The sequence below is a fragment of the Pelobates fuscus genome, chromosome 2 (genome assembly GCF_036172605.1).
Source record: "Pelobates fuscus isolate aPelFus1 chromosome 2, aPelFus1.pri, whole genome shotgun sequence".
Taxonomy (NCBI): Eukaryota; Metazoa; Chordata; class Amphibia; order Anura; family Pelobatidae; genus Pelobates; species Pelobates fuscus.
Window position 1 is genome coordinate 214,769,793 of NC_086318.1, and position 13,651 is coordinate 214,783,443.

A 13,651-nucleotide genomic window follows, 5' to 3' on the forward strand; every position below is an offset into this window, starting at 1 on the left:
ACACTTCCTGCCCCGCCCCCTGCTGACGTCACCGGGGAAGATGGCGCTGTCCTGCAGGAGCGGTGCTGCCATGAGAAAGTACCTTCTGCTGCTAGCCCAGGATAACTGCGAGTTCCGCCTGCCGGTAAGCAGGGTGGGCTCCGGGCGACCCTGTGTTTGTGGGAGGCTGTCACTGGGAGGAGAGTTTGTACCAGCCCTTCTCTGCTCTGCTGTTGGTGTGTTTCAGGCATGGCTGGCTGAGCTTCATTGGACTTCCAGTCTACAATACCCGGGGTGTTAAGGATCAGGCTACTCATCAGGGTATTATTCAGTCACTGCAGACAATGAATCACACTGCTGCTATCATACATCAGTCTGTATTGTACCTGATGTAATAATGCAGTATAATGTGAATATGTTTTGTTATGGCAAGCTCTATGATGGGGAACAGACATGGACAGGGGACGCCTTGTGCCTATTCAATGAGCATAAGCTGTTATAACTTAAAGGGACACTCTAGGCACCCAGACCACTTCTGCTCATTGGAGTGGTCTGGGTGCCAACTCCCACTACTCTTAACCCTGCAATGTAATTATTGCAGTTTTTTATAAACTGCAATAATTACATTGCAGGGTTAACTCCACCTCTAGTGGCTGTCTATTAGACAGCCACTAGAGGTCACTTCCTGGGTTCTAGCACAGGAAACCTGTGCTAGAGCATCGCTGGACGTCCTCACGCTGTGTGAGGACCTCCAGCGTCGCTCAAAACCCCATAGGAAAGCATTGAAATGATTTTTCAATGCTTTCCTTGGGGAGACGTAATGCGCAATGTGGGCGAGATGAAGAGGAGGAGCGTCGTGGAGGCGGAGACAGCGGCGAGGGATATCGCCGCTGCCTCAGGTAAGTCACTGAAGGGGTTTTCACCCCTTCAGTAACCGGGGATTGGGGGGTGGGAGGGAGAGGGACCCTCCAGTGCCAGGAAAACGGATCGTTTTCCTGGCACTGGAGTTTCCCTTTAATACAGGGATCTCAAAATATGACCCCCTCCCAAATGGCCTAGAGCCCCCTTAAAGGGACACTATAGTCACCTGAACAACTACAGCTTAATGTAGTTGTTCAGGTATGATCTATAGCTCCCTGCAGGCAATCTAATGTAAACACTGTATTTTCAGAGAAAATACAGTGTTTACATTGATTGGTAGGAATACCTCCAGTGGCCGTCACTCAGACGGCCATCAGAGGGACGTCCTATCATGCAGGGCCCTAAAAAGGCCCTGTACACGTCAGACGTATTAAAATACGTCTGACGTGTGCAGGAGAGAGAAGGCACTGTGTGCGCGCCTTCTCTCTCCAGCCTGTCAGCAGAGGAGGGGGGCGGGCAAAGACCGCAAGCTGAGCTGTCAGTCAGCTCAGCTCGTGGCCGCGCACACCGCGCGCATGCGCGGTAGTGCACTCAGCACTTCAGAGGGCGGCATGAATGCCGCCCTCTGAAGTATGTGCGCATGTGTGGCGAAGCCGAGCATGCGCACAAGGGAGCAATGACGCTTTCAAATGGAAGTGTCTGATTGCTCCCTGCTCGCGCCCGCCTATTTTGTCATTTTGACGAAATAGGGGGCGTGGCTTCACGAGGCTCCCGGTGCTAGAACGAGGTGAGTAAAAGACTCTGCCTGGCGAGTCCCTTTAATTCTTTGAATGCAGTGGATAGCCAGATAATTATGGGAGTTGTAGTTCAGCAACATCTAGTGGCCGAGAGTTTTAGATGCCACAGTACATGCACGGGGGTAGAGTTACCATAATGCTTAAAAAGCCAAACAACCAACCCCATATACCGGTATTTACATTATATAGATAACAGAGAGAAACATTACAATCTTGGTGTTTTAGTAAAAACCAATGTATGTTACTCCGATACCCATTTCTTTCCCTGTCTGTAAAGAAAATAATTTTAAGTTAAGTAAAAAATTTAATTTTCATTGACAATTCAACAGGAAATCAAGTCATTACTAACCCTTTTTGGTGGCCATTTCAACAATATTCAAGATGCACAAGCAAAGGTAAGTGGAAAACCATACGCAATATGCTATAGTAGATATTTGTCATTCTTTTTTTTTTTTTTTTTTTTTTTTGTGAAACGTTACAGCTTGCCCAGGAGACAAAATGGCCTCTTCTAAGGAGGTCATACCTAAGACAAATAACACCTTATGATTGAACTAATATACCAAAGGCATTCCAACATAGTCTTTGAGCTTTTTGTAAACATTCTGTGTTTATGAAACACTCAAATGACAGTGCCATTTTAACCCCTTAAGGACCAAACTTCTGGAATAAAAGGGAATCATGACATGTCCCACATGTCATGTGTCCTTAAGGGGTTAATTAAATAATTGCGTAAAGACAAAGATACCAAGAGAAAGGCAGTGTTTACTGTACAGCCTTGGGATACCTCCACTAGCCAATCTTTAGATGCTTCCTGGGGCAGTCACTGCCATTCAGTGTCTCCACCTTCTGCATGGAGACACTGAACTTCCTCATAGAGATGTATTGATTCAATGTATCTCTATGAAGACATGCTGATTGACCAGGCCTGTGTTTGGCCTGTGCTGGTTCTGCCCCTGATCCCCCTCCTTGAAAAGCTCAGCCAATCCAATGCTTTCCTATGAGAAAGCATTATGATTGGCTTTGAATTACACTTCTGATTATGCCAGCCAAGCAGGCAGATCAAGGGCAGAGCTAGCAGCAGCAGACTGGAATAAGAAATTAGAATTTACTATATTGTTGGGGGGGCGGAAAACAGTATAGATTCTTCTGCTACTTTAGACTTTGAGTCAACAATTACAACATAGGGATGAGAAATACAATTTGACTTCTAGGTGGTGAATCAAAAGTAACAGAGATTCTAGACCCACTATTTAAGTCTTATTACTGCTACTTATAGTCTTTGTATTCAAAATTAAAATCCAAAATAGCTAAATTGAGAAATAATTTCTGTCATTTATGTTTCCAGTTACGCTACTTTGGCCTAAAATTTGAAGATCACTATAGTGAATAGTCTGTTTCATTTAAATGGGATTATGACTCTACATCTTCCTTTTGATAAAAGTTTTAACATTTAACCCCTTAATGACATTAGGGTGTACCATGCCGACCTGTACAATGTGTGCCTAAACGTCATTAGGGTGGGATGGCATACCCTAACGGTTTCCAGCCCTTCCGACCGATTGCACTGACCTACCCTAGAAATGCAATAAAAAACAAATATGAACACTAACTTTGGTCAAGGCTACTAAAAAAGATAAGACATACTCCATTTTAAATACCCTGGGTTCTCTACCTTTGCAAATGGTATACCATGATGGGGTTAATTTTCATACCTGGGCTGCCATATGGTCTCAAAGACAACATAGGCTGAGCAAGCCAATCTGCAAATTTCAATGTGCAAAAACAGAAAAGGATAAAGAAAAAAAGAAAAAAATGCCATTCTACCTGTGTATGATTTGCTGAGAAGATTATAGGCTTAAAAAATAACTTTTAATAAATAAATCTAAAATAAAAATATATTAAAGAAAAATCATATGAACAACAGGAGTGGGTGGAGACTATACAGTGAGTAAAACTCTGACTACTTATACAAGCTGTAAAAGTGTATGCATAATAACACTAATGCCGAAGCAGTACTGTTTTGCTACAATATAACATCGGTGTATTCCCAAGTAATAGAAGTGATACTATATTATATATCACTAATAGCTGTAACAAGAGGGGGGAGATAAGACGACTGCTAAACCAGTGCTGTCGATAGTCCAAAGATTTATGGATAAGTAAATCCCTACATGATAGTACAACTAACGACATGGGTTAGCTCCACATACAATAATTGATAATGTTCTATGGTGCTTAACCTCAGAAAGATCCAAGATAATGGTTCAGCCAAGACAGATTTCTGACAGACGGCGATTAGCCAGTTAAATATCACAAAAGCTGCCTAGATCACAGCAGCGTATTGATAATAAATAAAGGTTGCTGTCAAGCAGTAAAGTGTGAAATAAGGGGTTGCTGACCTGGCTCAGTTTTTTCTGCAAGATACCTAGCAGTATATTCTAGTGTAACAACGGCTGCCTGCACTGAGTTATCTTATGCTTGAGCACAAAGTAGTAGCTCACCTGTGAAGGACTGCTGACAGGCAGCAGTTAACCGGTTAAAAGTCACACAAGTTGCCTACGTGCTAGCTGCATCTAAATAATAGGTCAAAGTATAAAGAGAGGGTTTGCAAACAGTTTTGAACAGGTTGCCTAGGTAGTAGAAAATATACAAACAGTGACAGAGGAAGGCGTATAGAATAAAGATTCCTGAGTCTTGTGCCTTCGTGGGCACCCCTTAATAGAATGCCTGGTCTTATCAATCTCCCCCCCATGAAGATAATAAAGGAAAAAGAGAAATAAAGTATGTACAGAGCACATAAAATTAGTGTTAAGAGTCTCCAATATGTACTCCTGAGATGCTGGACATGAAAGAACTTGATGTCGGTAATTTAGCAATTGATAAGCAGAGAGTTAGGTGCCGACACCAATAATGTGTCAGTATGTGTCCAGAGCCCCTGACGTGCACGTTTCGCCAGTGAAGCTCATCAGAGGGGAGATTCCCTCTATATAATATAGTATCAATTATATTACTTGGGAATACACTGATGTTATATTGTAGCAAAACAGTACTGCTTCAGCATTAGTGTTATTATGCATACACTTTTACAGCTTGTATAAGTAGTCAGAGTTTTACTCACTGTATAGTCTCCACCCACTCCTGTTGTTCATATGATTTTTCTTTAATATATTTTTATTTTAGATTTATTTATTAAAAGTTATTTTTTAAGCCTATAATCTTCTCAGTAAATTTAGGGGTTACCCCCCTTTTTTGTGCCCTCTACCTTGTGATATCTAAATTTTGGCCCTAGGTTAATTCTTTTCATTTTCTTCGTATAAAAACAGAAAAGGAGAAATATTTGACCCTGTACCTTTTCAAAACCCTATAAAACCTGTACTTGCGGGGCATCACTGAGGACAAATATGTCTATTTTATCGTAGTGAAAACTAACCATATTATGACCTTAACTGTTACAATGCCATAGAGAACTAAGAAAATAACAAAATGTCACGCTTTGTTAGATTTTATTCATAATAAATTATGTTTCATAAATGAATATTTGATGGGAAATGAAAGCCTTGCTTCTCTTGAACAAAGTAATATATAAGAAGTGTGGGTGCACTTAATATGAAAGAGGTAAATTATGATTGAACAGACAAATAGCTCAAATTCTAGGGTTTGATTCCTCTTTTTTTATAACCAATGCTTATTTAAACATTATTTGTATAATACACAGGACTTAGAGCAAATATATAGAGTATACAATAGGAAAAGTAATGTTTGCAAGGCAGGTACAATATAAAATCTCAGGTTTAGTAGGAGCATATTTATGGAGCGATCACCACAGTTGAAAAAACAAACAAACATAAAAGTTGTATACATAAGCAGAGACATGAATTGTCACTGTGTGTGCCATAATGCCAGAAAGTATGTACAGCAGTACCAAAAATCGTAAGTGAAAGCACTTGGCCAAACCCAAAGGGATCGGTAGAGAGCAGCTGATATAAAAGCAATGTAAAGGAACAATAAAGCGTGTGCATGAGTGTCTGGTTAATCTAAACTAAAACTGAAGTCACCTTTTGTGACTCCCATCCTTATGCATCAACCTAGAGTTTGCTCAGTTCAGGCACTTCTCTCCAGCATATCAGGACCACAGAGTCCTAGTGAGTACCGAATCAAAATGTATAAAGATAATAAAGGAGGATAAGTAAGAGTAGGATGAGAGAAAAAGAAAAGTGAAGAGAAAGATAGGTAGATAGATAGAGTTGAGAGACAGAGAGAGAAGAAAAATAAAAACACGTACACAGAAATGAAAAGGGAAGAGGGAGGAGAAGGAAAAGTGGTGGTTAGGGTATGGGTGAACCAGATAGACCGCAACAGCACATTCTCTTGTGCTGCAATTCAGAATTGCAACTCCTCTGTCATCGACAATAGGCTGATAGACGTCTCATGGGCTGAGTACCTAGTCATTGGAACTCAGAACACCCAGGTCCTCCAGATCTCTTCATGCTACTCTAGCCTCTCTCCAGATGCAGCCACCCGCTCCTTCATTTGATGAATCTCCTCCACCTTTCCCAACCAATAATGAAACATCAGCGGATCTTTCTGTAACCAAAAGGACAGGAATTGTTTAGCGTGTTGCCATCCACATTTGCAGAGAGATTGTTTTTTTGTATTTCTAGACAGGGAAAGCCTAACAGCTGAGGCGCATAGCATAGCGGTGTGTATTTGCTGTCAGTATGGAACTATCCGCAGCCATTCCCAGTAAATGTGCAATAGGGATCAAGTGCCACCTCTGTTTCCAGTGATTTGATCAAGCTTTCAGTGATTGGATGCATCAAGCCCTCTAAAGTGGTGAGGGAGAATCTAAAACAAATTCAATGCCAAATCTGCATAGAGGCTCCTGTGAAGGGTTGTTCCCAGATAATTTTTTAGAATCGGCATCTAGCAACCATACCGCAGCTGGAATCCGGCCCATTGATATCTCCCTCTTGAGGTGACACCGGATCTTCTGAGAGTTTGCATTATGCTTTTCCACCAGCCTCGTCAAGTGGACAGCTCTATAATAATAATCCTGAAATGAGGGCAGATCCAAGCTCCCTCCTGCTTCGGTCTCATCAGTTGCACCAGGCGAAGTCTAGTCCTACGCCCTCTTCAGATAAATTGTAACTACACTGAATTTAATGACTTAAAAATGCAGTTGGAAACATCACAGGGATGTTCTGAAACAGATAAAGGTTCCTGTGTGGAATGTTCATCCTTATTGAGTTAACGCGTCCAGTCCAGGAGAAGTGAGGCACTGTCCAGGTTTTCGTATCTGCTAAAATACAGTTTAGGAGGGGTTGGAAATTAATTTGCTATAAGGCCTTCAGATCCCACAGAACCCATAACCCCGAATACTTAATCAGTACACCAGCGAAAGTGAAAAGCGGATAATCTTGTCTGGTCCTGTTCACAATCCACATTGAGTCCATTAATGCAGACTTTGGCCGTGTGTGTCGAGTACAATGCTCTTATACATTTGCAAAATGTCTGTCCATAACCCGTGGACTTTAAAGAGCAACTTAAAATGCCAATCCACCCAGTCAAAAGCCTTTACATTTTGTTCAGAACATGTACATTGCCTCTGTCCTTAAGGGGTAAAAGGACCTCTAAAGTCACCCAGGCTACTTCATCTCAATGATGTCATCTGGGTGTAGTGGTCCTGCAGGTTTAACCCTGCAATGTAAAACATTGTGTTTTTTTTTTTGTTTGTTGTTTTAAAAACTGCACTTGCTTACATTCCAGGTTTAAATCCACCTCTAGTGGCTGTCTTCCTGAAAGTCACTAGAGGTGCCTCCAAGGCACTGACTCACGTAAGGCAGAAGCCCACATAGAAAATCATTGGTTTATTTGATTAAGATGCATTATTATTTACAAGGGGAGGGGTCTCTATTACTAAAGACAGGGACACTGAAGGATTAGGAATGCAGACCTATGTTCCGAACGTTAAGTGTTTCTTTAATAGTACGAATGCTTTGTTTACTAGAAGGTCTAGATAAGTTAAGGAAGCTGTATACCTTTTTGGAATAGGTTACTCCTCATTTTCTGTAGTTTGTAAGCGGTTATAAGCGGGGCTGTCTATTGTTTTGCCAGTACATCTTTATTTTGTAATATCACCGTTTTATATGCCTGCATATTGGTGAAATATGTTAGAGCTTTTAAATACAGATTTATTTATTTTTTACTTGCGTTTACAGTCTCCATTCTGTGTACTTCACCTTCCGTCTGAAGAAATGGCAAGAAAGCTTATGAAGCGGACTGTGTGTGCAAAGTAAGGCTGGATAAGTGATGTGCCCAAAGCAATGTACAATTGAATTCCAGTTATAAAAATGAACATACATGCAGTACATTAAGGTGTTTATTTTCTAGATGAAAACGGAAAATTCTCCAATTCTAGTCAGTGTGGCTTTTTGAGCTTAAAGGGACACTAAAGTCACCAGAACAACTACAGCTTAATGTACTTGTTCTGGTAAGTATAGTCAGTCCCTGCAGGCTTTTTGCAATAAACACTCCGTGGTCACTCCTCCGATGGCTACTAGAGGTGCTTCTTGGGTCCGTGTTGCACAGTGTGCAGCATTGGCATTCATTGTCTCCACCCTCTGCATGGAGACGCTAAACTTTCTTCAAAGAGATTAATTGATTTAATGCATGTCTATGAGGAAATGCTAATTTTCCAGGGCAGCATTTGGCTCCGCTCCCAGCCCGCCTCCTTGGTTGAGATAATCCGAATTGACAATCTCAGCCAATCCAATGCTTTCCTATAAGAAACCATTGTGATTGGCAGAGATCATCACTTCTAATGATGATAGCCAAGGAGGCAGATCAGGGCAGAGCCAGCACCAGCAGACATAAATAAATGTAAAATTTTACTATATTTAGGGGAGTAAGGGTGGTCCAGGAGACTAGGTAAGAAGAGTTTTTGACAATATAATGTCAGGAATACATGTTTGTGTTCCTGACCCTTAGTGTTCCTTTAATTTTTTTTTCCTTCCCCTGCAGTTATATTTTTACTGAATATACCACTAATAATAGCGCAACGTTTTTATTTACTGCTCATTTTAGCTTTCTACTGATTACAGCCTTGAATTCATTGAAGTGGCTTAGGCAACACTGGTTGAAAAATCTTGAAAACCAGATATAAATAAAAGTGTCTGTAGTATTAAAATGAAATAAAATAAGCAATTTTATTTGTTGAAGCAGCTAGATAACCACAACCTTTTTGTCACTGAGCGGATCTGGTCATTGTGTGAAGTACAATCCATCACACTGCAGCGGTATTTTCATATGGGCCAGTGGAGAGAGCTCTCTGGTGTCCATTTGTTGATCTCTTAGCAATTAACTGAGCAATTTTGCTCCACTGATCCTGCTAGGGTTCCGACGATTGGTTTGGGTGTAGATGCAGTTTATGTACTCTCTCTGGTGATTCATGCTGCTAACTCCTGCCTACAATATCATACTGTTGCTGCTTATTTAAAGGGACAATGTAGGCACCCAGACCACTTCAGCTCATTAAAGTGGTCTGGGTGCCAACCTCCATCACCCTTAACTCTAGAGTGGCAATTATTGCAGTTTTTATAAACTGCAATAATTACCTGCTAGGGTTAACTCATCCTCTAGTGGCTGGGTTGAGAACCCCTGCACTAGAGGGTCTTCCGGCTTTTGGTCATCTAAACGACATTGGACTTCCTCACACTATGTATAATGCTTTCCTATGGGGAGTTCCTAATGTGATCGCGGCCACTAAGTACCATGCCCACTGCTTATTTGTGTGTTTTTCCCTTTGTATTATGTGTTCCCACTTGTATTTCATGTATTGTGCGTGTTTCCCCGCTCGGGAGCGCTCCTACGAACGGAACCAGTTCGTCTCCCGAACACGTACCAACCCTTTACCCCATTAGAATGTTCACAACAATCATTCAGAACTTTCGAACCTGCAATGTAAGCGTGAAACCACAAGGGAAGTAATTAATGGGTGGCCGCCATTTTGTATAGGCGAACACCACCCAGGGGGAGCATTTGTATCCCGAAAGGAGACGCTTCGCTCCATGAACGGGTCCCTGAGGTTGGAGGGGACACTTGTGGGGTACTGGCGGTTCGGATCCCCCTTACAGAGCTATAATCTCTGTTCTCCTTACCCGGGAGCTATGAGACCAGGCTCTTAGCTGCCCAGAGAGCGCTCTCCTTGGGATTACCTAATTGGAGATAGCCTCCGGAGAGAGGCAGTGAGTCAGCTTCACAGCCACAGAGTCCCGCTGACCACCTGGAAGTCCGTGCCGACCAATTGGAAAAGGAGCTCCCATTCAAACTGGGTTTGCTCCATTTTCCTGATGGGTCAGCACGAGTGAGAGCTGATTGGTAGCTGCAGGGCGCAGGTGACCAATCGGAGAAGAAGCGCCCATTCAATTGGGTTTCGCGCTCTTCCTCCTAATTGTGCGACGAAACCCCTCTCCTCTCTGAGCGCTGATTGGCGCGATTTGGTTTGCACCCTTTTTCTGGATTGGCTGTTGCTTGGTATAGCCGCGAAGTTTGAATTCACCGGACTAAACCAAGCAACGCTATGGAACTAATTTCGGGGATGTAAAGAGCCTCGAGCCCAGGCTTTGTATGATGGTTTCTCGGGCTCTGTACATCCGATAGCCCCACTATTTGATATTCATTATTATTGGGGGGAAGAAAGGGTTAATCCCTGAGTTAGCTGTTCCAGCGTGTAGAGGATGCAGCGGGGAAAGTCCTTGTAAGGACTGAGTAGCTCCCAGGACCGTGTGCCGTCCAGCTCCTGGGAGCGAACAGAGCTAGTTACCCTATCCAGCCACAGCTAGGAAGTGGACCCTTGGAGGTACCCGACCGGGGTACAGGGAGCTTCACCACAGTTACATTTTGATTGCTTTAACAGGGGTTTTGCTTTCCATGCAGTAAATATGTATTGTTAATATTTAATCTTTATTTATTCTCCTTTTTATCCTTTTCAGGTCTGTGTTTGAGCTGTGGGCTCATGGAAAATCCTTGGAAGAGCTTAAAGAATCTCTTGAACGCCATCCTTTAGAAAACATGGTACAAAATGTTTTAATTAAATTTTCTATTTTTATTGCTTATTATTGTGTAACTTACTGTGTGTTCTTTTTTTTTTTTTTTTTCCTCAGGTCAACTATCTTCAGTCTAACTCTACATACAAAATAAACATCCATACTTTTAACAAAACCTTGTCACAGAAAGAAAAGCTAAGTAAGATAGATGTAAGTATTTTGTAAGCATTATTTTGTTAAATAAGTCTGTGCAGCACTAACTGTTGAAGCTCTTCTTTTGTTAAATAAGTCTGTGTATCACTAACTCCTATTGCCCTCCCATTGTAAGTTGCCAAGCTGTCTGCAAATGGTTTGACAACTTACCAAGAGTTCGGGCACCGGTTCCTTCTCTAGGAGGGTTCAGTAGTTGGCAGTGAGACTGCCGGGCATAATTTATACACCGAAACTGCTTAATTAAGCTAGTATTGATTTGATGCCTTTTTTTTTTTTTTTTTTTTTTTTTTTTTTAAGAACTAGATCTTTTTAGATTGACAATTTTGTAATTTAATATATTTTTATTGCATTTTAAAATACAGGACTTGGAATTTGTGCCATTTAAAGGAAAAGTGAATTTACAAAATGCTGAGCACATATTTTACTTGCTTGAAGATTATGGTCCAGAACCCAATAATACTCGCTTAGAGCCCCTTCAAATCTTCTTTGGCCGGTGGGTGAGTACAATATGACAATGTTAATACATTTAAGGAGAAATACAAGAGAAAACAATAAAAAAAGAATGGAATGAGTCATAGGAGTCAAATGTTAGTAATATGTGTTTTCTGAGTATATGGAATGCATTGTTGGGCTGCTGATGGTACAGACATCTGCTTGCTCTTGGTCATTTTCCTTTGATACTTTTTCTACGCACTAGGTAGTAATAATTATTTGACGACTTCTGCTGTACAAAATAAGAGAAACCACTGACATAACCTGACTTCCTATTTTTCATAATATACTGAAATTGAAATGTTACTCCAAGCACTATGACCACTTCATTGATTTGAAGTGGACTTGGTGTCTGGCGTCAGTATGTGCATCATTTCTCTACGAAATGCTGCACATACTGATAACCCCATAGTTGTCAGAGGCAGTGTCATTAGCCTAATATCAATTCTGTGCAAAATTACTGTCTGATACCACCACACACAGCATGCTGGAGACAGGCAGCCAATGGTAGCATGATGCCACCTATGTACTGCCTGTGTCCATCCCTCAGTCTGTTCTCCCTGACCTACCTCCCCTTTGGAGAGTGGAAGAAGTTGCACACGGCAATGGAACAGAGGTGAGTTTCAACGTTTATTTTTTTTGTTTTTAGTTTTTAACGTGGTTTGACCACCTCAGAAACGTTACTCTAACCAAAAACAATGCTTTATTAAAAACGCTAACTTTTGGTTGGAGTAACCCTTTAAGCAGAATTAAAATAAAGATTACGATTCAGCGTAACTAATCAAATGAGAGAGCCTATCCACAGCTAAATGACCATCTCTCCCTGAGCAGAAAGAAGCTCCACCAATAAGAAATGTCTAATTTTGGCCTTGATTTCCCCAAAAATTGCTGCCTCTGCAAAGTGCGGCAAGCATTGTTCCTCTCACCTCCAGGGGAAAAAATGTAGTAAATACCAAGAGAATGGGAGCTTCTCCGGTGAACGTATAAACTGCGCAAATATATGTACTCCCAGTAATGGAATGATAATACAGAATAGTATGATTCAATAGAGAATAAATTTCACTTAATACAGTGTGTGTCTGTAACCAACGTGAGAGAGGTGCTTTAGATGCTGCTCCTTTAACCCCTTAAGGACACATGACATGTGTGGCATGTCATAATCCCCTTTTATTCCAGAAGTTTGGTCCTTAAGGGGTTAAGAGAAAGTATCCCTACACTTTCTTTACAAAGCAAAACATATATAATAGAAATATCTAAGAAGCGCAAAAAATACAATCTAGTCACATGTAGTTCATAAACATATTAAACATTTATTTAATCTTATTGAAATCTAAAAATATATAAAATCACAATGGCAAAAAAACACTATTTGGATAATACTGGTGCTATATTGAGTGTGCACACTACTAAATGATATAGCAGAAGAACAAATATAAAAATATATAGTTGATAAAAATGCAGCATACAAAATAGTATTAAAAAGTGAAAAAATAAAATAGCAAAAAGAGTCCATATAGTAGCTGATAGCTCACTGTTGTTGATTTGTTAACAAAAGAAAAGAATGAGTCCTAGGACGTATGATGGATTTTTAATCACTGGGGTTGTTATAGTTTGATGGGGAATTTTCAGTTATAATTTTTTCAATGTAAACTAGGAAGGGCTCGGACCTGTTTCAAGTTTCCTTAGCAAGATCAATGACTAGCAGTGGGTAGCTCTAGGTAATGCAGCTTAAAGACATAGCTGGTCAACAGGTATTATAGGACCAGAGGGATTTGTTTCCTATATAGCTGCTTTTTGGCATGTATTTATATTCTGCTACTCTTTGAGCTAGGTTACTTATGGGATTCTAGGGTGCTTTATATTTTCATATAAGATAGCAACCCTTTAGGTCTTTGCTTCTAATAAACTCTAGACTCCTCATATAGGTGTTAATACCTCCAATAAAGTTGCTGAGCAACTAACCTTGCTTCATCCCATTTTATTCTGGGTTCCCTTCTTAGTAAGATGTCATATATTTTTTCCCCTATTTTTGGAATTATGGTTGTGTGAGTTTTTTTATTATTTTTCTGTTGATGTCTAGGATGTATAAATAAAATTATGGTTTTTATCAGCATTAGTTCACACTGAGATATCCTACCTATGTATCCTGGACATTCTGTCCTAGGACTCATTCTTTTCTTTTGTTAGTTCGTATATATAGGGTTATCCCCTACTATTGGATATTCTCAGGACACACTACACTGTTCCTGTTCTACAGGACCTTTT

At 40.8% G+C, this 13,651-nt stretch overlaps 1 protein-coding gene across 1 annotated transcript in view; it reads left to right on the forward strand.

The window, feature by feature from the left end:
• The first annotated feature begins 32 nt into the window (after nucleotides 1–32).
• The window catches only part of TRMT11 (tRNA methyltransferase 11 homolog), a 51,633-nt gene continuing 38,014 nt past the window's right edge, over nucleotides 33–13,651 (forward strand). The window contains exons 1-6 of the mRNA XM_063441164.1: nucleotides 33–124; nucleotides 1,967–2,032; nucleotides 7,856–7,929; nucleotides 10,628–10,709; nucleotides 10,799–10,891; nucleotides 11,257–11,391. Coding sequence (XP_063297234.1) covers nucleotides 41–124; nucleotides 1,967–2,032; nucleotides 7,856–7,929; nucleotides 10,628–10,709; nucleotides 10,799–10,891; nucleotides 11,257–11,391 — 534 coding nt within the window. The 5' untranslated portion in view covers nucleotides 33–40. The remainder of the gene's footprint in view (nucleotides 125–1,966; nucleotides 2,033–7,855; nucleotides 7,930–10,627; nucleotides 10,710–10,798; nucleotides 10,892–11,256; nucleotides 11,392–13,651) is intronic.